Source organism: Biomphalaria glabrata, chromosome 1 (genome assembly GCF_947242115.1).
Source record: "Biomphalaria glabrata chromosome 1, xgBioGlab47.1, whole genome shotgun sequence".
Taxonomy (NCBI): domain Eukaryota; kingdom Metazoa; phylum Mollusca; class Gastropoda; family Planorbidae; genus Biomphalaria; species Biomphalaria glabrata.
Genome location: NC_074711.1, coordinates 50,390,040 through 50,415,218, shown reverse-complemented (window position 1 = coordinate 50,415,218; position 25,179 = coordinate 50,390,040). Strand labels below are relative to the sequence as shown.

The 25,179-nt window shown below is 37.8% G+C and overlaps 1 protein-coding gene across 11 annotated transcripts in view; it reads left to right on the top strand.

Annotated features, from left to right (window-relative positions):
* LOC106080036 (lachesin-like) overlaps window positions 1-25,179 on the top strand; it is a 137,513-nt gene that overhangs the window by 109,079 nt on the left and 3,255 nt on the right. For 10 of the 11 annotated variants that reach the window (XM_056041730.1, XM_056041724.1, XM_056041697.1 and 7 more), the window contains 6 exons: window positions 3,725-3,929; window positions 5,691-5,840; window positions 7,888-8,016; window positions 17,400-17,520; window positions 19,662-19,834; window positions 23,834-23,980. In XM_056041730.1, the coding sequence (XP_055897705.1) occupies window positions 3,725-3,929; window positions 5,691-5,840; window positions 7,888-8,016; window positions 17,400-17,520; window positions 19,662-19,834; window positions 23,834-23,980 (925 nt within the window). The remainder of the gene's footprint in view (window positions 1-3,724; window positions 3,930-5,690; window positions 5,841-7,887; window positions 8,017-17,399; window positions 17,521-19,661; window positions 19,835-23,833; window positions 23,981-25,179) is intronic. The other variant, XM_056041735.1, reaches the window with a different exon arrangement.

Here is a 25,179-nt window from a genome sequence, read left to right as displayed (position 1 = left end):
TCTCTATCACTCTATGAGTCTCTATGTATCAATAGCTCATCATGTCTGTTATTTCTTAGATTATCATTAGTCAATTGAGGCAAACAAGAAAAACATGTTTAAAATACTTTTTTTTTAAAGACAATACTTATTTTATACAACCCATACAATGATTTGTTTTCTCTTAATAACTCATGAATTTTAGATTTTTTTTAAAAGGAACATTTTTACCCCGCACGATTTCCCACCCCCACCCCTGCTCGAGAAAGAATTAATTCCTTTTAGGACTTAATAACATTCCAATACTATGCCTCTAGATCTAGTGCTAGAAGATGCGCTCAATCTTCCTGAACATTAATTTACTAGTGCCATCAGAGAACGGAATGGGTTGCTTGAATCAGCCAGGAAAACCAGCGATTTGCAAAGTTTAAGTCATTGATTGACATGCATGACTAGATTGACACATGAAATGCGTAGGACGTAATTATCTTTTATTTTTGAAGCAACGTCTGTAATATATAAGATAAGATAAGATAAACTCTTCTTTGAGTGATGTCTATATGCGGAAATACCCCAAGACGTATAGTCCGTGCAAGAGCTAAATTTTAATTGTATTTATGTTCCTGAACTATAACGGTCCAATGAGATATTTCTCACAACGAGCCAGTATTTATGTTCCTGAACTATAACGGTCCAATGAGATATTTCTCAGTCTGGCCAACCAGCCAGTATTTATGTTCCTGAACTATAACGGTCCAATGAGATATTTCTCAGTCTGGCCAACCAGCCAGTATTTATGTTCCTGAACTATAACGGTCCAATGAGATATTTCTCAGTCTGGCTTACGAGCCAGTATTTATGTTCCTGAACTATAACGGTCCAATGAGATATTTCTCACAACGAGCCAGTATTTATGTTCCTGAACTATAACGGTCCAATGAGATATTTCTCACAACGAGCCAGTATTTATGTTCCTGAACTATAATGGTCCAATGAGATATTTCTCAGTCTGGCCAACGAGCCAGTATTTATGTTCCTGAACTATAACGGTCCAATGAGATATTTCTCAGTCTGGCCAACCAGCCAGTATTTATGTTCCTGAACTATAACGGTCCAATGAGATATTTCTCAGTCTGGCCAACGAGCCAGTATTTATGTTCCTGAACTATAACGGTCCAATGAGATATTTCTTAGTCTGGCCAACCAGCCAGTATTTATGTTCCTGAACTATAACGGTCCAATGAGATATTTCTCAGTCTGGCCAACGAGCCAGTATTTATGTTCCTGAACTATAACGGTCCAATGAGATATTTCTCAGTCTGGCCAACGAGCCAGTATTTTGTTTTCCAACGATCCACAGAACTCTCATTTCAGAGGAAAATCCTTAAAGCCATTTTCGTAAATCGCGTCCACCCACCCAGGTTTTAGGGTTTTTGACGTTTCCACGAAGTTAGGAATTGAATAGAGGTATTGTAATAAAACCAAATGAAGCGCCTCCAGCCTTAGATTTCCTAGTGCAGGATTTAGTCTCGATGGACCAGCATTAATATTAAGTAGGCGTCAAAAGTCAACCAGAGTGTTGCTCAAAAGTTTCTAGTAATTGTGCGTAGTAATAGGATCTGTAGGTCTGGGAGGATGTGTTGTGTGTGCTTAGCAATAGGATTTGTAGGTCTGGGAGGATGTGTTGTGTGTGCTTACCTATAGGATCTGTAGTCCTGGGAGAATGTGTTATGTGTGCTTACCTATAGAATCTGTAGGCCTGTGAGGATGTGTTTTTGTTAGCTTAGCAATAGGGTCTGTAGGCCTGGGATGATGTGTTGTGTGTGATTAGCAATAGGATCTGTAGGTCTGGGACGACGTGTTGTGTGTGCTTACCTATAGGATGTGTAGGCCTGGGAGGATGTGTTATGTGTGCTTACCTATAGAATCTGTAGGCCTGTGAGGATGTGCTTTGTTAGCTTAGCAATAGGATCTGTAGGCCTGGGAGGATGTGTTGTGTGTGCTTACCTATAGGATCTATAGGCCTGGGGAAATGTGTTGTGTTGGCTTAGCGATAGGATCTGTAGGTCTGGGAGGATGTGTTGTGTGTGCTTAGCGATAGGATCTGTAGGCCTGGGAGGATGTGTTGTGTGTGCTTACCTATAGGATCTGTAGGTCCTGTAAGGATGTTATTTGTGTGCTTACCTATAGGATTTGTAGGTCCTGGGAGCATGTGTTTTTTTTGTTTACCTTTAGGCTCTATAGGTCTGGGAGGATGTGTTTTGTGTGCTTACCTATAGGATTTGTAGGTCCTCGGAGCATGTGTTTTTTTTTTGTTTACCTTAAGGCTCTATAGGTCTGGGAGGATGTGTTTTGTCTGATTACTTATAGGATTTGTAGGTCTAGGAGGATGTGTTTTGTGTGCTTACCTATAGGATCTGTAGGTCCTGTGATGATGTGTTGTGTTTGCTTACCTATAGGATCTGTAGGGCTGGGATGATGTGTTTTGTGTGCTTACCTATAGGATCTGTAGGGCTGGGATGATGTGTTTTGTGTGCTTACCTATAGGATCTGTAGGGCTGGGATGATGTGTTTTGTGTGCTTACCTATAGGATCTGTAGGGCTGGGATGATGTGTTTTGTGTGCTTACCTATAGGATCTGTAGGGCTGGGATGATGTGTTGTGTGTGCTTACCTATAGGATCTGTAGGGCTGGGATGATGTGTTTTGTGTGCTTACCTATAGGATCTGTAGGGCTGGGATGATGTGTTTTGTGTGCTTACCTATAGGATCTGTAGGGCTGGGATGATGTGTTTTGTGTGCTTACCTATAGGATCTGTAGGGCTGGGATGATGTGTTGTGTGTGCTTACCTATAGGATCTGTAGGGCTGGGATGATGTGTTTTGTGTGCTTACCTATAGGATCTGTAGGGCTGGGATGATGTGTTTTGTGTGCTTACCTATAGGATCTGTAGGGCTGGGAGGATGTGTTTTGTGTGCTTACCTATAGGATCTGTAGGGCTGGGATGATGTGTTTTGTGTGCTTACCTATAGGATCTGTAGGGCTGGGATGATGTGTTTTGTGTGCTTACCTATAGGATCTGTAGGGCTGGGATGATGTGTTTTGTGTGCTTACCTATAGGATCTGTAGGGCTGGGATGATGTGTTTTGTGTGCTTACCTATAGGATCTGTAGGGCTGGGATGATGTGTTTTGTGTGCTTACCTATAGGATCTGTAGGGCTGGGATGATGTGTTGTGTGTGCTTACCTATAGGATCTGTAGGGCTGGGATGATGTGTTTTGTGTGCTTACCTATAGGATCTGTAGGGCTGGGATGATGTGTTTTGTGTGCTTACCTATAGGATCTGTAGGGCTGGGAGGATGTGTTTTGTGTGCTTACCTATAGGATCTGTAGGGCTGGGATGATGTGTTTTGTGTGCTTACCTATAGGATCTGTAGGGCTGGGATGATGTGTTTTGTGTGCTTACCTATAGGATCTGTAGGGCTGGGATGATGTGTTGTGTGAGCTTACCTATAGGATCTGTAGGGCTGGGATGATGTGTTTTGTGTGCTTACCTATAGGATCTGTAGGATGTCGTATATGAGTATGTTTAGAAATACTGTGTAAAATATTTCTTATTTTATGGTTGTAGAACATTTGATACAATTAATGTACTGACACTATTTCACAGGAACTATGTGACAAATTTCATTTTTGTTAGTATGTATTGATTTACGCTATAGTTGAATTCTCTCCTGCATGTCCAGGTTGTATGGGTCAGTCCTCTGGAGACACTGATCAGTCTAGTAGATCGTAGAATCATCAACGATGACAGAATGAGTATTGAAAGGAACGTGCTGAAAGACTGGAACCTCCACATTCGGAACGTCAGTCTGTCGGATGCCGGCGTTTACAAATGTCAAATCAACACTATCCCAGTCGGGACAAAGAAGGTCATACTGGAGGTTCAAGGTTAGAAGACGTTTCTAAAAATAGTCACAAACGTTAAATAAGTCTAGCTCTCAAAGGTGGCAGTCATGAATTGATTTAATCTTGTGAGGTTATTCTTTAGCAATGTTTGGTTTGACTATTGTAGATTTTGAAGCTCAACTAAAAATGTCAAGGACGCTAAATTGACCCAAAATGTTATCAATTAAATTTAAAAAAAAAAGAAAACATCCAAAATGTTTTGTATGACTGCACTAGCCTATAGTTTTATTCGTTTTGTATGACTGCACTAGCCTATAGTTTTATTCGTTTTGTAATGTATCCGGGTGTGAAATATATTTTTTAAGCCCGAAGATAGAAAGAAACTGAACCTGTACTCTAATTTGCAATAAACTTGCTCATAAATCTAGTTTTTAATGCAATGCTATTCTTTTCGGACAAGTCTAAAGTATAAAAAGAGATCAGGGCTATTAGTTGTAGCTAAACAACATCTCAATTATTGACGCCATTTTCATCTTTCGAAATGATAGACAAGATGTACAAAGTTTAGATCTAGGACTTTTTCTTTCTAGTTTATTGACAAAATGATTAAACTAAATTTTAATATCTGAGAAGTTTTCGTTTGATCTTTACATCAGCTCTGCTTCTTACCGCTGGTTAGTTGCCCGTTTGTTTTTAGTTCAGTTTAAAGTGTTGCCACTGTCACAAAGTGAAAGTCTAAAAGCTTCCTCAATTACGAATTTACCTTGTGCTAGAAATGGAAGAGCTAGGTTGGATTCTCTGCACACACAAGTGATGGTAGGGCTTTACAATGAGCTGAGCAACACTTTAGTTTGTACACCGTAGACACCAAACAAAAAGCTGGCTATTTTTAGCTTTTCCGCCTGGTATGAAAATCTCAAATTCAAATATTTCACGAGATGTGGGTTATTAAATAGATGGATTAATTGGTAATAGTGTCACGAGGTCACGTCTTATTTTAAAACTTAGTTACCTTATTTTAAAACTTAATTATCTTATTTTAAAACTTAGTTATCTTATTTTAAACAGTTGTCAGCGTTAAGTGTGTGTTGACGTAGTATTCTACTATTACACATGAGACTGGTTCCTATTAGTGTGTCGCGAATGTCGTAGAGTGCTGGGTTCGTGTTTCCTGGAGTCACACGTGACACATGACAAAATAGATATTATAGACTGACTTCAATCCACTTTGGCAGACAAAATATAAAGTTTATTTGATGACAATAATAATACTGCACTCATTAGCAGTTACATAATTCAATACAAAACATTATCACATCCGCATAACAGCGGTATCATGTATATTCAACATGTTACGCATCAGCGCGGGTAGCTAATATTTCAATAATACAGAAAATTAACTACTAGAAATATATATACTGTCTCAAGTGATCACTGGCTTCGACTGCCCAATAGATACTACTGGACTCTCTAAGTCACTACAGTCCAGACCAGAACAAAAGATACTACTTAGTGCCCTGAACCAAAGGATACTTGACTGACTAAAAGTCAATTTAGTCATCCTTACTTCCTGTTCCTATATCAGGAGTTTCACGTGTCTTTTCACCCTCTTAACCCGAGGTGAACATATAGCAGGCCATGTCAACCGGGACTGTGACAACAGAATGTAGTGATGAATTAGATAATCAGACATAATTTGATGTTTGAACACCAGTCATCCTTCAAACACAGACATGGCGAGATGTTGAGTGTAAGAGCGGACGTGCACTGCACTGTAATGCCAACTTGTTTTTTGTCTACCAGAACCTCCTCGAATCATCGACCACACATTCCCCATTGAAGTAGAGCGACCAGAGGGTGAGGCAGTAGATTTATTTTGTAATGCTACTGGTACACCCAAACCTGAAATCTCTTGGTACAGGATACACAAGAAAGCACAGTACCCTAGAGAACGTAAGTACCCGATGCTTGGAAGTGGAATATTAGTCAGTCTAATAGTACCCTAGAGCAGTGTTTCCCAAACCTGTTCCTTAACGGAACACTTCGCACATTCTGAATATTTACTAGAACACTTTGCTTATTTTTGTAGAGAGGTTCATTTTATGGGTGGCCTACTAGATAATTCTTCCAGTAGTCGGAGGGACACCTATTCAGGCCTCGCGGAACACTAGGATTCCACGGAACACAGTTTGGGAAACACTGCTTTTGAGAACATAAGTAACTAGACATTGATTGTTAGGTAGATGTTTGGCCATTCTAATCTAACATGAATAACAACTAATATATATTTTATATACTAAGTAGTCGAGGACCTAAAACGTAATAACGAAATATTTATCTAAAACACATTCTAGTTCGTTTACAAGAATGAATCAAATATTATATTCAAACTATTTCACATCGTAGATATTTCTTGAAGCGATTTACACGAAGTTCCGATCACAACTAGTTGGCAGGCCAGTCAGTACTCCATGGTGTGGTCTCTTGACTCGCTAGACAGCAAATCTTTGACTTGTTCGTAGTGTACTTTATGTTTACATCCCATTGGATTTTAATATTTCATTTTTCTAAAGCTGGCAAGTATAGACAACATTTAGTTCAACGCCAGGACGTAAAGTCTCAAGTAAAAGTCTCTATTTGATTTGATTCAGATTCGTTGTCCAAGTTATTAGCTGCAGATGAGAAATAATATCCTAGCAAAAGTTAGGTTCTCCCTTTCAGACCTTACGACCTAAAGGGAAGATGATGTAATGGTCATGTGTTTCTGTGGTCCATGGTTAACGAGGGTGTCATATGGCCAGCACAACGACCAACCACCTTTACTTTTCCACTACTAATGTCTGGTACCCATTAGAGCTGGGTGGACTCCAAGTCGCCCAACGATTCCGAAATTTAAAATTCCAGTCTTCACCAGGATTCGAAACGGGGACACCCGGTTCAGAAGTCAAGCACTTTACCGCTGAGCTACAGCCAAATGAGTTTTTCATATTATTTCTAAGTTTAACAGCATTTCTTATACAAATATTTTCACCCTGAGCAAAGATAATTTTAGAGACATGATAACCAGCGACTTGGAGTCTAGTTCTAGTGGCATAATAATCTGATCAATGCGTTATAAAATACCTCTTCAAAATAATACTCTCCTTTGATTTGAATCGAATATATATGCTTGACATTCAGACAGATGTATCATTATGTAGTCTTTATATATTCTTCGTATATCATAGATCTCATTGCTAGCTCAATTGTTATGTACATTTTCTTCTTTGTCCTAAGCTATTATTTGTACTCATTTACTTTTAACAAAGCTTCTATCAACTCACTCTGTCTGTCTGTCTGGTAAAAAGTTTGAACTCGTTATTTCTTCTACACAAATTCTCGAATCAAGTTGAAATTTTACATGATTATTCATTATGATTATTAATTAGCGAAGACAAATTAACCAATTAATCAACAAATTTTTCTAGTAATTACTGTTAATTAGTTATTTTGTTTGATACCAAAAGGTTTAATTTTTCAGTATTCCCAGTTTTGTGTAAATATGTAGGGTTTTGTCCCTTTGATAATTGTACACGTTATTTTTCCCACACCCAGTCACGGATCAAGTTGAAACTTTAAACAAGACATGATTCAATTAATCAATTAAAACATTTAACTAATTATTCAATTAATTACTGGTAATTAATTATTTTTGTTTGATATCGAAAAAGCGAAATAACTTCTACATTATGAGACAGATAGTTGTAAGTGTAGATAAACTTTGTTTTTATTTAACTATTTTATATTTTACTTGGTATATAATTGTAATTATGTCTCAATATACACGAAGTTATAATGAAATATATTTACTTCGTTTAGTTTTTGTGTTTCGCTCATTGACAGACCAAGGCTGGTCCTCTGCATCCAGATTTGAAAACAAACGATGTATCCATTGAAATTAAGGATCCCTTGGATAAGATTTAAATATTACCTATATCTATCTTAATTGATTTTCTTACAGGAGTTGGATCAGTTGGCGAGCTATTGCAAATAAAAAATATTTCCAAAAACTGTGCTGATTACTACGAGTGTGTGGCTGATAATGGCGTCAGTCCAAACGCAATACAGACTTTTAAAGTGACAGTAATATGTAAGTCAGTCATTTAGTGTTACATTTGTATAAGTATATGTAAGTCAGTCATTTAGTGTTACATTTGTATAAGTATATGCAAGTCAGTCATTTAATGTTACATTTGTATAAGTATATGTAAGTCAGTCAATCATTTAGTGTTACATTTGTATAAGTATATGTAAGTCAGTCAATCATTTAGTGTTACATTTGTATAAGTATATGTAAGTCAGTCAATCATATAGTGTTACATTTGTATAAGTATATGTAAGTCAGTCATTTAGTGTTAAATTTGTATAAGTATATGTAAGTCAGTCAATCATGAACCCTCGAAAAACTGCTTGTATTGATGAAGGCATTTTTTAGTCTAACTAGGCCGTGTGACGTAGAGGATTTGTTTTTCCTTTGACGTCATATGGAATGAATTCCTTAGATGAAATGCTAAAACAACTCGGTATAGTAATGATTACTAAACCTCGTTATCTGACTCGTATTTTAAAAAGCATGATAGCTAGATTTAGATCTAATCTAGATTTTTAAAACTAGATCTAGATTTTTTTACAGTATATGTAGATTTTTTAAACTAGATCTGGATTTATATTCTAATTAAAATTGTGTAGAGTCTATATCTAGACTGATATAAACTAGATCAAGATATAGAATTTCAATTTCTAGACTTAAAGTGTAGATTTTGATTTCCAAACGTCTAGATCGATATTGCTATGTTATAATATACTAAAACTAATCTACTATTTTAAAATGTAATGTTGCATTCAATCTATTGATAAATTATCTAGTTGTTTTTTTTTTCATAAATCTAATCTAAATTATATTTAAATTATTCCAAATTTATATTATAGATCTAGATCTAGTAAATATAGATCTTAAGAGTGCTAAATCAGAAGTTTAGTTTATATAGATATACATCCTTATTCTAGTTCCGTTTAAATGAAAATGCCAATAGCTCTGTTGATAATTGTGCTGAGACATCGAAGTACAAGCACATCCGAAACATGTAAAAGAGAAAAAAAAACAAAGCAAATGAATCTTTGAAACATTATAACTTTGTACCATCAAAATTAAATCACGTCTTGAATATTCCTTGCGAATAGGCGGATCAGACAGGGATCCGACTCCGACGGGGGCCGCCTCTGAGTTTGTGTGATAACACAAACTCTCTTTGTAATCTTGTTTTTCTTATGATTTGCTGTTTAGTAGGTTATGGCTTAGTGTCACCTAACTTTTATATTTGCCCCAAGCATCTATAGCCCTCTGCTCACAGATACTCAAGACTGAGTCAAAACTAAGTCGTAGCTTGATCAATGAAGTCAACAATTTTAAATTCATCCACTACAATTTTTTAGACTATTCGAAATTTCATAAATTATATTAAATGCAACTGAATTTCTAACTAGATCATATTTGGGCTGTTTTGAAATACTACAGCTTGGTTATCAAAAAGAAATAATACTGGTTTGAATAGTTAGTATATATGTTTATTTGGCCCGGAACACTCTTGAATCCCTCAATAAAACGGCCCGCATTACAACCTCCCCCAACACCAAGACAATTTTCTAGCCCTCAAATACTGTCATTGTTTGTCTCTTTCATTCTACTAACGAAGGGTCCGCAACCGCCTATCCTAAAGTATGCACAAACACTTCAAATTTTTTTTGGATAATTCTTGTTCCAATGAGTTAGTCAGAGAAATAGACTGTAGTTTAATACCAGGCTGTGCATATGGGTGAAGTTTATAAGATTAATCAATATTCATGATAATAAATAATACAACTTCATTCATACAACTTCTGAGCTCAAATCTATCCTTCATTAATAATAGTTTTCATTCATTTTTTCTATACAATAAATATAAATTGAACACATATGTAAAAACTTTAACACAAATGAAAAATGTATTTCTGGAAATAAATGAAATGTTTGTTAAGTCTTCAAAAGCCCAAAATGTCTCTAGAATAAACACATCAACACTACAAGGCTCAGTTACCTAGCTTGCACTGGACTCAATGGAGAGTGTCCCAGAAGTGAGATGTGTAATGCATGAGCTGATTAGGTACATTGATTAAATGTCAGCGCCTCCGTGGTTCAACATTATGATCATTAGAGTTTTATAGTGCCAGCTGTGACTTGAACCTGTCAACACTTCCATGAATCTTTAGGAACAGAGAAAATGAATTAAAATAGACAACAGTTTCAGTCAAGTCTCACTGTTTCAGTCAAGTCTCACTGTTTCTGGCAAGTCTCACTGTTTCAGTCAAGTCTCACTGTTTTTGGCAAGTCTCACTGTTTCTGGCAAGTCTCACTGTTTCAGTCAAGTCTCACTGTTTCAGTCAAGTCTCACTGTTTCTGGCAAGTCTCACTGTTTCTGGCAAGTCTCACTGTTTTTGGCAAGTCTCACTGTTTCTGGCAAGTTTTTTCTTCTGTCTTCACATTTTCATGTTGAAACATTCTGATAACTAGTCAGACTAGATCTGTATCTGAAGTCATCTGCATCTCCAGATCTGGCAGTTTTTCATACAATTTCTTTTGTTCATTTCCAGGGGGGGGGGGTGCAAATATTTGAGTTGTTCTAGATTGAAGGCAAGTAATACCAGCAAGTGAGTTGTTCTAGATTGAAGGCAAGTAATACCAGGTGAGTTGTTCTAGATTGAAGGCAAGTAATACCAGCAGGTGAGTTGTTCTAGATTGAAGGCAAGTAATACCAGGTGAGTTGTTCTAGATTGATGGCAAGTAATACCAGCAGGTGAGTTGTTCTAGATTGATGGCAAGTAATACCAGCAGGTGAGTTGTTGTAGATTGAAGGCAAGTAATACCAGGTGAGTTGTTGTAGATTGAAGGCAAGTAATACCAGCAGGTGAGTTGTTGTAGATTGGAGGCAAGTAATACCAGGTGAGTTGTTGTAGATTGAAGGCAAGTAATACCAGGTGAGTTGTTGTAGATTGAAGGCAAGTAATACCAGCAGGTGAGTTGTTGTAGATTGAAGGCAAGTAATACCAGCAGGTGAGTTGTTGTAGATTGGAGGCAAGTAATACCAGGTGAGTTGTTGTAGATTGAAGGCAAGTAATACCAGCAGGTGAGTTGTTGTAGATTGGAGGCAAGTAATACCAGGTGAGTTGTTGTAGATTGAAGGCAAGTAATACCAGCAGGTGAGTTGTTGTAGATTGGAGGCAAGTAATACCAGGTGAGTTGTTGTAGATTGAAGGCAAGTAATACCAGCAGGTGAGTTGTTGTAGATTGAAGGCAAGTAATACCAGCAGGTGAGTTGTTGTAGATTGGAGGCAAGTAATACCAGGTGAGTTGTTGTAGATTGAAGGCAAGTAATACCAGGTGAGTTGTTGTAGATTGAAGGCAAGTAATACCAGCAGGTGAGTTGTTGTAGATTGAAGGCAAGTAATACCAGGTGAGTTGTTGTAGATTGAAGGCAAGTAATACCAGCAGGTGAGTTGTTCTAGATTGGAGGCAAGTAATACCAGGTGAGTTGTTCTAGATTGAAGGCAAGTAATACCAGCAGGTGAGTTGTTCTAGATTGAAGGCAAGTAATACCAGGTGAGTTGTTCTAGATTGAAGGCAAGTAATACCAGGTGAGTTGTTCTAGATTGAAGGCAAGTAATACCAGCAGGTGAGTTGTTCTAGATTGAAGGCAAGTAATACCAGCAGGTGAGTTGTTCTAGATTGAAGGCAAGTAATACCAGGTGAGTTGTTCTAGATTGAAGGCAAGTAATACCAGCAGGTGAGTTGTTCTAGATTGAAGGCAAGTAATACCAGGTGAGTTGTTCTAGATTGAAGGCAAGTAATACCAGCAGGTGAGTTGTTCTAGATTGAAGGCAAGTAATACCAGGTGAGTTGTTCTAGATTGAAGGCAAGTAATACCAGGTGAGTTGTTCTAGATTGAAGGCAAGTAATACCAGCAGGTGAGTTGTTCTAGATTGAAGGCAAGTAATACCAGCAGGTGAGTTGTTCTAGATTGAAGGCAAGTAATACCAGCAGGTGAGTTGTTCTAGATTGAAGGCAAGTAATACCAGCAGGTGAGTTGTTCTAGATTGAAGGCAAGTAATACCAGGTGAGTTGTTCTAGATTGATGGCAAGTAATACCAGGTGAGTTGTTCTAGATTGATGGCAAGTAATACCAGGTGAGTTGTTCTAGATTGATGGCAAGTAATACCAGGTGAGTTGTTCTAGATTGAAGGCAAGTAATACCAGCAGGTGAGTTGTTCTAGATTGAAGGCAAGTAATACCAGCAGGTGAGTTGTTCTAGATTGATGGCAAGTAATACCAGGTGAGTTGTTCTAGATTGAAGGCAAGTAATACCAGCAGGTGAGTTGTTCTAGATTGAAGGCAAGTAATACCAGCAGGTGAGTTGTTCTAGATTGAAGGCAAGTAATACCAGGTGAGTTGTTCTAGATTGAAGGCAAGTAATACCAGCAGGTGAGTTGTTCTAGATTGAAGGCAAGTAATACCAGCAGGTGAGTTGTTCTAGATTGAAGGCAAGTAATACCAGCAGGTGAGTTGTTCTAGATTGAAGGCAAGTAATACCAGCAGGTGAGTTGTTCTAGATTGAAGGCAAGTAATACCAGCAGGTGAGTTGTTCTAGATTGAAGGCAAGTAATACCAGCAGGTGAGTTGTTCTAGATTGATGGCAAGTAATACCAGGTGAGTTGTTCTAGATTGAAGGCAAGTAATACCAGCAGGTGAGTTGTTCTAGATTGAAGGCAAGTAATACCAGGTGAGTTGTTCTAGATTGAAGGCAAGTAATACCAGGTGAGTTGTTCTAGATTGAAGGCAAGTAATACCAGCAGGTGAGTTGTTCTAGATTGAAGGCAAGTAATACCAGCAGGTGAGTTGTTCTAGATTGAAGGCAAGTAATACCAGCAGGTGAGTTGTTCTAGATTGAAGGCAAGTAATACCAGCAGGTGAGTTGTTCTAGATTGAAGGCAAGTAATACCAGCAGGTGAGTTGTTCTAGATTGAAGGCAAGTAATACCAGCAGGTGAAATGTAAAGTATTTTCTCGTCCTGCTTCAGTGGAGAGAGACATAGGGATACAGGTAAGTGTGTGAGCAGTGAGTAAATGAATCTTTCAGGGCCGTTAGATATGTAGATCTTTGTTGTATGTAATTGTCACATTCACGAGTAGGCATTCAGAGAGTGAACTCAACTTGACCCTTTTTTTCCAAAAAGAATATTTAATTTAAAAAATCTAGAACTAAGTCCTGTAGTAGTACATTCTTTAGAAGAAACAAGAAAAAAAAAATAATGGTACATATTCTTTAGAATGGGTTCTGATTCACAGTAACAATTTGAGAAGCACTGGCTTCTAGATTACGTTGACTAGCATGTAGCTAATGGATGAATGGGAGACTGCAGTAAAAACCAAATTGTCTCATGTGGTATTCAGAATCTATAAAACTGGCCATCCTAAGTTTTATATTGCCACTTTGTCCGACGTTATTGTGGGGCGCAATGTGTTTAAAGCTGGCAAGCTAAGAGGCTATCTATGACCACGAGTCCCTTGGGAGCCACCAACGCTGACCACTCAGAGATAAACGAGAAATGACCAGTCCGTCTGTCCACTATCTTGCGTGACATAAAGGTTATTATCAACAAAGTGAAGAAAAACACCAAGGCTCATCGATAAATCCGTCAATGCGTGCCCCGTGGTCAAGGAAGAGTGAGTTCCGGGGTTGTCATCAAATATTCATAGCGCGCTTTGGAGAGCCGTCCGCCCTAGGAGCGAGTGCTGGGTGACCGGTCGCACTCACGGCTAAACGTTAAGGGTAGTTAGCAGTGGACCACCCGTTTCCCTCTTTCTCTCTCTCTTTCTCTATATCTATTTCTCCTTTATTTCTCCTTCTGAAAGAACTAGATGGTTTCATTGTTGACATTCTTTAGAGTTTGAGCCTTTACTCTTTATTCTCAGCTCTTTGAAAGTAGATTTGTAAGGCGACAAATGAGGTCATTTAAAGTGACCACAAATAATGGGGTAATTTAAAGTGACCATAGCACAAATGGTTGAAATGTGAAATGACCATTTGACATGGGATTGTGTGCTGTGTCCACTATATAGATGACTCTGTCAGACGACCTCTATTACTCTGTAGAGTGACCTCTAGATTCTACAGACCACCAGACTTGTGATTCATGTAAGCCTTGATAAAACTCAACTCACCTTTGCTGTCCAAACTGACAAAGTAAACTTGGCTTTTTATTCTAAAATAATCTATGAAGTAACATTTAAATTCAGGTCTACTCTAAGAAAAATAGTAACTGAAACATTTTGTCTTCAATATTTTATTACATTTCTTCTTCCAGCAGACACCTGCAAAATTGTGACTTCTGGTTTTCTTTCAGCTCCACCGCTTGTTACATTGTCTTTGGTTTTCTTTCAGATCCACTTCTTGTTACATTGTCTTTGGTTTTCTTTCAGATCCACCGCTTGTTACATTGTCTTTGGTTTTCTTTTAGATCCACCGCTTGTTACATTGTCTTTGGTTTTCTTTCAGATCCACTTCTTGTTACATTGTCTTTGGTTTTCTTTCAGATCCACTTCTTGTTACATTGTCTTTGGTTTTCTTTCAGATCCACTTCTTGTTACATTGTCTCTGGTTTTCTTTCAGATCCACCGCTTGTTACATTGTCTTTGGTTTTCTTTCAGATCCACTTCATGTTACATTGTCTCTGGTTTTCTTTCAGATCCACCGCTTGTTACATTGTCTTTGGTTTTCTTTCAGATCCACTTCTTGTTACATTGTCTTTGGTTTTCTTTCAGATCCACCGCTTGTTACATTGTCTTTGGTTTTCTTTCAGATCCACAGCGTGTTACATTGTCTTTGGTTTTCTTTGAGATCCACTTCTTGTTACATTGTCTTTGGTTTTCTTTCAGATCCACCGCTTGTTACATTGTCTTTGGTTTTCTTTCAGATCCACCGCTTGTTACATTGTCTTTGGTTTTCTTTCAGATCCACTTCTTGTTACATTGTCTTTGGTTTTCTTTCAGCTCCACCGCTTGTTTCATTGTCTTTGGTTTTCTTTCAGATCCACAGCGTGTTACATTGTCTTTGTTTTTCTTTCAGATCCACAGCGTGTTACATTGTCTTTGGTTTTCTTTCAGATCCACCGCTTGTTACATTGTCTCTGTTTTTCTTTCAGATCCACCGCTTGTTACATTGTCTTTGGTTTTCTTTCAGCTCCACCGCTTGTTTCATTGTCTTTGGTTTTCTTTCAGATCCACAGCGTGTTACATTGTCTTTGTTTTTCTTTCAGATCCACAGCGTTTTACATTGTCTTTGTTTTTCTTTCAGATCCACAGCGTGTTACATTGTCTTTGGTTTTCTTATAGATCCACTTCTTGTTACATTGTCTTTGGTTTTCTTTCAGATCCACCGCTTGTTACATTGTCTTTCGTTTTCTTTTAGATCCACCGCTTGTTACATTGTCTTTGGTTTTCTTTCAGATCCACCGCTTGTTACATTGTCTTTGGTTTTCTTTCAGATCCACCGCTTGTTACATTGTCTTTGGTTTTCTTTCAGATCCACTTCTTGTTACATTGTTTTTGGTTTTCTTTCAGATCCACTTCTTGTTACATTGTCTTTGGTTTTCTTTCAGATCCACTTTTTGTTACATTGTCTTTGGTTTTCTTTCAGATCCACTTCTTGTTACATTGTCTTTGGTTTTCTTTGAGATCCACTTCTTGTTACATTGTCTTTGGTTTTCTTTCAGATCCACCGCTTGTTACATTGTCTTTGGTTTTCTTTCATATCCACTTCTTGTTACATTGTCTTTGGTTTTCTTTCAGATCCACTTCATGTTACATTGTCTTTGGTTTTCTTTCAGATCCACTTCTTGTTACATTGTCTTTGGTTTTCTTTCAGATCCACCGCTTGTTACATTGTCTTTGGTTTTCTTTCATATCCACTTCTTGTTACATTGTCTTTGGTTTTCTTTCAGATCCACTTCATGTTACATTGTCTCTGTTTTTCTTTCAGATCCACCGCTTGTTACATTGTCTTTGGTTTTCTTTCAGATTCACCGCTTGTTTCATTGTCTTTGGTTTTCTTTCATATCCACTTCTTGTTACATTGTCTTTGGTTTTCTTTCAGATCCACTTCATGTTACATTGTCTTTGGTTTTCTTTCAGATCCACCGCTTGTTACATTGTCTTTGGTTTTCTTTCAGATCCACTTCTTGTTACATTGTCTTTGGTTTTCTTTCAGATCCACCACTTGTTACACTGTCTTTGGTTTTCTTTTAGATCCACCGCTTGTTACATTGTCTTTGGTTTTCTTTCAGATCCACTTCTTGTTACATTGTCTTTGGTTTTCTTTCAGATCCACTTCATGTTACATTGTCTTTGGTTTTCTTTCAGATCCACTTCTTGTTACATTGTCTTTGGTTTTCTTTCAGATCCACTTCTTGTTACATTGTCTTTGGTTTTCTTTCAGATCCACCGCTTGTTACATTGTCTTAGGTTTTCTTTTAGATCCACTTCTTGTTACATTGTCTTTGGTTTTCTTTTAGATCCACCGCTTGTTACATTGTCTTTGGTTTTCTTTCAGATCCACTTCTTGTTACATTGTCTTTGGTTTTCTTTCAGATCCACTTCTTGTTACATTGTCTTTGGTTTTCTTTCAGATCCACCGCTTGTTACATTGTCTTTGGTTTTCTTTCAGATTCACCGCTTGTTTCATTGTCTTTGGTTTTCTTTCATATCCACTTCTTGTTACATTGTCTTTGGTTTTCTTTCAGATCCACTTCATGTTACATTGTCTTTGGTTTTCTTTCAGATCCACCGCTTGTTACATTGTCTTTGGTTTTCTTTCAGATTCACAGCTTGTTTCATTGTCTTTGGTTTTCTTTCATATCCACTTCTTGTTACATTGTCTTTGGTTTTCTTTCAGATCCACTTCATGTTACATTGTCTTTGGTTTTCTTTCAGATCCACCGTTTGTTACATTGTCTTTGGTTTTCTTTCAGATCCACTTCTTGTTACATTGTCTTTGGTTTTCTTTCAGATCCACCACTTGTTACACTGTCTTTGGTTTTCTTTTAGATCCACCGCTTGTTACATTGTCTTTGGTTTTCTTTCAGATCCACTTCTTGTTACATTGTCTTTGGTTTTCTTTCAGATCCCATTCTTGTTACATTGTCTTTGGTTTTCTTTCAGATCCACCGCTTGTTACATTGTCTTTGGTTTTCTTTCAGATCCACCGCTTGTTACATTGTCTTTGGTTTTCTTTCAGATCCACTTCTTGTTACATTGTCTTTGGTTTTCTTTCAGATCCACTTCTTGTTACATTGTCTTTGGTTTTCTTTCAGATCCACTTCTTGTTACATTGTCTTTGGTTTTCTTTCAGATCCACCGCTTGTTACATTGTCTTTGGTTTTCTTTCAGATCCTCCGATAGTGACCTTGTCCAATGACAGATTGAATCAACACTTGGGTAAAGGCACGGCTCTGGAATGTTACGTGAATGCCTCACCCCATGGAGAAGTGCGCTGGATCCGTGCTGGACAGTAAGTGCTTCTTGTGCTACTTGAACTATTTCCTTTCAGTCAATGACAGTTGGTTCAGTTCATTCGGTTTATGTTTTGCACAGAATTAGAATGGCATTTTATAAAGAAACAAATATCACCATGCACAGAAACACACAATTTTTTTTCTCTATGTTCGCGATTCTTTTTTCTTAAACTCACACCGTAGTCTATGCCTTAAACATGTGCAAGCTTTAGGCAGACATAAAATAAAATGCTTTAAAATGCTTGTACAATATTAGAACTAGAAGAGACGAAGACATATTTTGGACCAAAGTAATGCTGGTAGTCCAATTTCTTAAGTGTGTTTTCATAAGAAAAGGAAGAAAAAATAATAATCAAAGCCTAGATTTAGGGAACTAAACCTTACTAATTCAGCCATTTTTGCAAAATACTGAAGGATTATTTACCCTTGCTGGTATCAAACAAAATAACTAATTACCAGTAATTAATTAAGTAATTGGTTAAATATTGTTGCAACTCCGCTCCCTCGCCACACTGATGGTGCGCATGAGAGCACCATTCAACACAAGCAAGGAGAAGACTTGTTGATATTAGGCAGAAGGGCTGGTGTAGATCCGGCTTGTTCCTAAGCTAAATATTGTTTGAAATTTTCTCTTTTTTTTTACTTATAAAAACTGGCCGCATTTTAACGACCCGCCCTTAACACAGTTTTTAGCCCGTGAATGAGTTTATCTTATAATGCTATGAAACGGCCCGATTTCTTTCCTTCTCTCTCTCTCTTTCTCTGTCTCTGTCTCTCCTTCTCTCTGTCTCTCTTTGTCTCTCCTTCTCTCTTTCTCTGTCTCTCCTTCTCTCTTTCTCTGTCTCTCTCTGTCTCCTTCTCTCTGTCTCTCTTTGTCTCTCCTTATCTCTTTCTCTGTCTCTCCTTCTCTCTCTCTCTGTCTCTCCTTCTCTTTGTCTCTGTCTCTCTCTCCTTCTCTCTGTCTTTCCTTCTCTCTTTCTCTGTCTCTCCTTCTCTCTGTCTCTCCTTCTCTCTTTCTCTGTCTCTCCTTCTGTCTGTCTCTCCTTCTCTTTGTCTCTCCTTCTCTCTCTCTGTCTCTCCTTCTCTCTGTCTCTCCTTCTCTATTTCTCTCTTTCTCTGTCTCTCCTTCTCTCTGTCTCTCCTTCTCTCTTTCTCTGTCTCTCCTTCTCTCTGTCTCTCCTTCTCTCTTTCTCTGTCTCTCCTTCTCTCTGTCTCTCCTTCTCTCTTTCTCTGTCTCTCTTTCTCTGTCTCTCCTTCTCTCTGTCTCTCCTTCTCTCTCTCTGTCTCTCCTTCTCTCTGTCTCTCCTTCTCTATTTCTCTCTTTCTCTGTCTCTCCTTCTCTCTGTCTCTCCTTCTCTCTTTTTCTGTCTCTCCTTCTCTCTGTCTCTCCTTCTCTCTTTCTCTGTCTCTCCTTTTCTCTCAGTCTCTCCTTCTCTCTGTCTCTCCTTCTCTCAGTCTCTCCTTCTCTCTGTCTCTCCTTCTCTCTGTCTCTCCTTCTCTCTGTCTCTCCTTCTCTCTGTCTCTCCTTCTCCCTGTCTCTCCTTCTCCCTGTCTCTCCTTCTCTCTGTCACTCCTTCTCTCTGTCACTCCTTCTCTCTGTCTCTCCTTCTCTCTGTCTCTCCTTCTCTCTGTCTCTCCTTCTCTCTTTCTCTCTGTCTCTCCTTCTCTCTCTCTGTCTCTCCTTCTCTCTGTCTCTCTTTGTCTCTCCTTCTCTCTTTCTCTGTCTCTCCTTCTCTCTCTGTCTCCTTCTCTCTGTCTCTCTCTCCATCTCTCCTTCTCTCTCTCTGTCTCCTTCTCTCTCTCTGTCTCTCTCTCCACTCTCTCTCCTTCTCTCTCTGTCTCTCCTTCTCTCTCTCTCCTTCTCCCTCTCTCCACTCTCTCTCTCCTTCTCTGTCTCTCTCCTTCTCTCTGTCTCTCTCTCCTTCTCTCGCTCTACCTTTCTCTCTCAGTCTCTGGAATCTCCTTTTTTTTTTCTTTTTCACACCCTGCTCATCGTAATATTCTCTACCATAGACTTTTGACTTGAATTGGAACGACCCGCTTCATATCGCCTCGTCTTTAACTTATTTCAATTTATGAACTCTACTAACCTTTTCTTCTAACATTCTCAACTAATATTCTCTACTAACCTTCACAGAAAAATCCCCAATGACCCAAATTATGAGGTCACTCTCTATGACGTCACAAACGAGCCGGAAACTCTTATTTTTGGTCTCAAAATTCTCAAACTCAACTCTCAAGACTACGGAGCTTACACCTGCGAAGCAACCAATACTTTAGGGACTAGCAGTGCAACCATGATGCTATATGGTAAGTCTAAACTTGTTGTTTAAATACAGGTGGTTAATTAGAAACAGTAAGCAAGATCACTCGTTTTATGTTACGCGTGATGCTCCAACAGATCTGTCATCACCTCAAGTTGGTGCCATACAATCAAACACCTCAAGTTGGTGCCATACAATCAAACACCTCAAGTTGGTGCCATACAATCAAACACCTCAAGTTGGTGCCATACAATCAAACACCTCAAGTTGGTGCCATACAATCAAACACCTCAAGTTGGTGCCATACAATCAAACACCTCAAGTTGGTGCCATACAATCAAACACCTCAAGTTGGTGCCATACAGTCAAACACCTGTTTTCATATTTAATGAATTCAATTAACAACACATGTTTCTGAGAGTGAATACTTTTAACCTTCAACTATCCAGACTTGATAGTAGTTAATATAGAGCAGTACTTCAGAACAGACATTTGATAGTAGTTAATATAGAGCAGGTACTTGAGAGCAGTCACTTGATCGTAGTTAATATAGAGCAGGTACTTGAGAGTACTAGAGTTAAATGTTAAACTAGGCAGTCACCATGTTATCCCTCTTTTAAATATATTTCCATGAAGGATTGTGACTTTTTAGCGGCCCCCGTAAGGGGAAAAAGCCGCTATTAGGTTTGTGCAAAATGTCCGTCTGTCCGTCTGTCACACTCAGATCTCGAAAACTAGAAGAGATATGAAAAATATTATTTCATCATTAAATGCGGCTTGAAAAGTTTAGGTGCAACGGCTACTTTTGGTTTTCTAAAAGCAAACCGTTTAATTTATAAAATTAATTATGCAAGCGATTTTTTCATAAAAATACACCAATTCTAAAACAATTACGTAAATGTAAGGGAGGCAATGTTACAATATGCTAACAAAGACGGACAATTTCTGTGTATTTTCAGTATCACTAAGTCAAATATATTTTTAAAATGTACAGGAAATGTTTACAACAAATATAAATAATAGTTAAAGATGTTTTTTCTGGTCAACTAGCTGCTAAAATTAAAAGAAAACATTTCTATTTGATTATAAAGGCTAATAATGCATTTTGTATGTAAATATCACGCACATTTTTTTAATGGACTTTTTATGCAGCGATTTTCGTGCAGTAGCGTAGCGTCGCTACATGACCAGGTGCTAAACCAATTTTTTAAACTTTTTTTAAAAATCAGATTTTATTTATTTTTTCTTTAGTGCCCCCATCCGAATAAAAGAAGATTATTTTTGTGCGTTTTGTCTGTTGGTCGGTCTGTCCGTCACGATTAGATTAAAAAAAACTAGAACTCTAAAAGCTATTGAAAATCTGATTTACACTTTAATGTTCCTCCCGTAACATCTCAATAGTTTTAAGTATCTAAAAATTGATTGTTCCGGATTTTTGTGTGCAAAACTAATTAACCCCAACAAATGTTTGTTTGCTCTTCTAATTTATATTACATTCAATTTCCATGCTTAAACGTTGCAAAAACACATTATCAATAATATGTTGTTCCGTTTTTTATGTAAATAGCATATTAATGCTAAATCAAAATATCTATACTGGCTTATATTTCATTAAGTGTAAAAAATGTTCCGGATATTGTTTTATAAAACATGAACTATGCCTAATGATTGTTTGAAATCGCATAATTTACTAACATTACACTTATATTATTTGACAATGCGTCACTATAATTTGGTTATCAATATCAAATTGTTCCGTATTTTCATCTTTAAACAAATTTTAAAAATATCGACAATAGGTTGTTCAGGGCTTTAAAAAAAGTAATTTACTAGAATTGATTACTGAAAATTACTTTTTAGACATTTAATTTTTTTGCTAAAACATAACATAGAAGTTTTGTAATTGATAAAGAAAGTTCCGGATTTTGTTTCTTACAAATCGTTGCCAGAAATTTCCGAACTTATTTAAAAATCTACTAACGCCAAATAATTGTTTGAACTCCCTCTTCTAATTAATAAACAAATAATCTTCTCATTTACGAAATAATGTTTTTACGGATTTTTATGAAAAATATTTTAACTCACTACTCTCTTACAGTACATTTAACTTTCTACCTAAAACATTAAAAAATCTAATTATCGTTAATATTATGTTCCGATTTTTAAGGAAAACAGAATCCAAACACCAAAGTAAGGTATGAGAATCTCTCCACATGGCTGTAGTACATCTAATTTTTATACGAGACCATTCAAAAAAATTAATTAACGGTATTACATTTATCTGAAATTCTCTTTTTCTTTTACTATTTATACAAACATCCGGAACAATCTATTATATAAACTTTTCAATTGTGTTCATACCTAAAAATTATTGCGATGTTTTGAAACGTAAAATAAAGGTTAATCAATTTTTAATAACTTTTAGTTGTTGTTTTTTTATGTCAATATGACGGACAGACCGACTGACAGACAAAACGAAAAAACAATGCGGCTTTGATCCTTTTTAAATAAATTCTATTAGAACTCAGTGCACCAATGTCTATGAACCCTTGTTAAATATCTCGTGTAAATAAAGACATTTTTTTTAAGGTACCGGTACTAGCCTATTGTGAGGTAATGGAATTTTTTTTTCTTTGTCGTCATATGAATGGACTCTTTAAATGTAGGCTAATGTTAAAAGAACGCACTCGGTGCACCAATGTCTATTAACCCTCGAAAAAATTGCTCGTATTAATGAAAACATATTTTAGTCTAACTAAACCGTGTGACGTAGTGTTTTATTTTTCCTTTGACGTCATATGGAATGAATTCTTTAAATGAAATGCTAAAAGAACGCACTCGGTGCACCAATGTCTATGAACACTCGATAAATGGCTCGTATTGGTGAAGGTGATTTTTAGTCTAGCTAGGCCGTGTGACGTAGTGTTTTTTTTTTTTTTACCTTTGACGTCATATGGAATGAATTCTTTTAAAGAAATGCTAAAAGAACGCACTCGGTGCACCATGTCTATGAACACTCAATAAATGGCTCGTATTGGTGAAGGTGATTTTTATTCTAGCTAGGCCGTGTGACGTAGTATTTTTTTTTCCTTTGACGTCATATGGAATGAATTCTTTAAATGAAATGCTTAAAGAACGCACTCGGTGCATCAAAGTCTATGAACACTCGATAAATGGCTCGTATTGATGAAGGCGATTTTAGATCAAAGCGGAGGATTTCCAGCTACCCGTCGCCTCAGCGTGGCCCTCCGGTGGAAACATCCAGAGGTGGATCTGGACAGGCTAAGAACGAGTAGCGAACCAGGCCTTCTAGCAGGTCTCCCTGGGTGAGCTTTTGTTTTTTTTATCTCACTCGGGGTGGGGATGGAACAAGTAACCTGCAACCCAGTCCAAAAAGTCCGCCACGCCGTTCCACAAAGGGGGTCGTCATCAGTACCAGGAGCCTGGAGTGGCGACCCTCGCACGGAGCTGTGGCGGTTACAGTATAGGAATATGAGACAAGCTCCCCGCAGTTAGCGCTGTTCTCGACCACTTATAGCGAGTGGGCTGAGAGCGGGGACGGCGCGCTGTGTACACGGCACGGCCCGGTTTTACCAGTCAGTCAACCGATATGGCCGTTTACCGTTGGGTGCCCTCAGACAGGACGGGGGTGAAGAGCCCCACGTCCAGGCCTGGTGGTTGGATAAAAGCCTTTCTAACCATCAACGGGATAATGGCGCCTACGGCGCCGATTCCCTACTGGACTTCATCGAAGGTGACAAGATCATTTGTCATGCTCTAAAAGATTATTTGGATTCGCTCCAACAGATTACAAATCCTTCGCTCCAATAAATTACTTATGATATGTGGTGATTCAAAAGATCACTCGTGGTGCTCGAAAATACTTTTGAAAGTAATTATCCAACATTTGTGTATACATTTTATCATATCAGAACCGCTCATTGAGAATGCTACAAATTAAAGTGCTGGCGTAGATGAGTTTATATATATGTATATACTTTATATGCACTGTTCTATACTGAAGACTACATTTTATTTTGTGTAGAACTGTCCACTACCACACAAGCACCGCCTACACCAGCCACCACAGTGTCCAACTACGACCACTTCAAGCCCTTTGCTAATACAAAAGCAGACCAAAACAGTGATACGTCTAAGGCAGGAGCTCTGTTGACAAGTCAGAAAGATAAAAGTACATTTTAAACAGATTACTATGTGTTTCTTATATGTTACGTGCACCATAGATGTTACGTAGGTCCCATATGTTATGTGCACTACAGATGTTACATAGGTCCTACATAGTATGTACACCATAGCTGTTATATAAATCATATATGTTATGTGTACCATAGATGTTACATAGGTCCTATATATTATGTGTACCATAGATGTTACATAGGTCCTATATGTTATGTGTACCATAGATGTTACATAGGTCCTATATGTTATGTGTACCATAATGCTACTAGGTCCTATTTGTTACGTGCACCATATCTGTTACGTAGGTCCTTTTGTTAAGTGTGCCCTAGATGCTACATAGGTCCTGTATTAAGTGTGCCCTGTTTGTTATGTAGGTCCTATATGTAAAGTGTGCCCTGTTTGTTACATAGGTCCTATATGTAAAGTGTGCCCTGTTTGTTACGTAGGTCAGGTCCTATATGTAAAGTGTGCCCTGTTTGTTACATAGGTCCTTTTGTTAAGTGTGTTCTGTTTGTTACGTAGGTCCTGTATTAAGTGTGCCCTGTTTGTTACGTAGGTCCTATATGTAATGTGTGCCCTGTTTGTTACATAGGTCCTGTATTAAGTGTGCCCTGTTTGTTACGTATGTCCTATATGTAAAGTGTGCCCGGTTTGTTACATAGGTCTTGTATTAAGTGTCCCCTGTTTGTTACGTAGGTCCTATATGTAAAGTGTGCCCTGTTTGTTACATAGGTCCTTTTATTAAGTGTGCCCTGTTTGTTACGTAGGTCCTGTATTAAGTGTGCCCTGTTTGTTACGTAGGTCCTATATGTAAAGTGTGTCCTGTTTGTTATGTAGGTCCTATATGTAAAGTGTGCCCTGTTTGTTACATAGGTCCTATATGTAAAGTGTGCCCTGTTTGTTATGTAGGTCCTATATGTAAAGTGTGCCCTGTTTGTTACGTAGGTCCTATATGTAAAGTGTGTCCTGTTTGTTACGTAGGTCCTATATGTAAAGTGTGCCCTGTTTGTTACATAGGTCCTTTTGTTAAGTGTGCCCTGTTTGTTACGTAGGTCATGTATTAAGTGTGCCCTGTTTGTTACGTAGGTCCTATATGTAATGTGTGCCCTGTTTGTTACATAGGTCCTATATGTAAAGTGTGCCCTGTTTGTTACGTAGGTCCTGTATTAAGTGTGTCCTGTTTGTTACGTA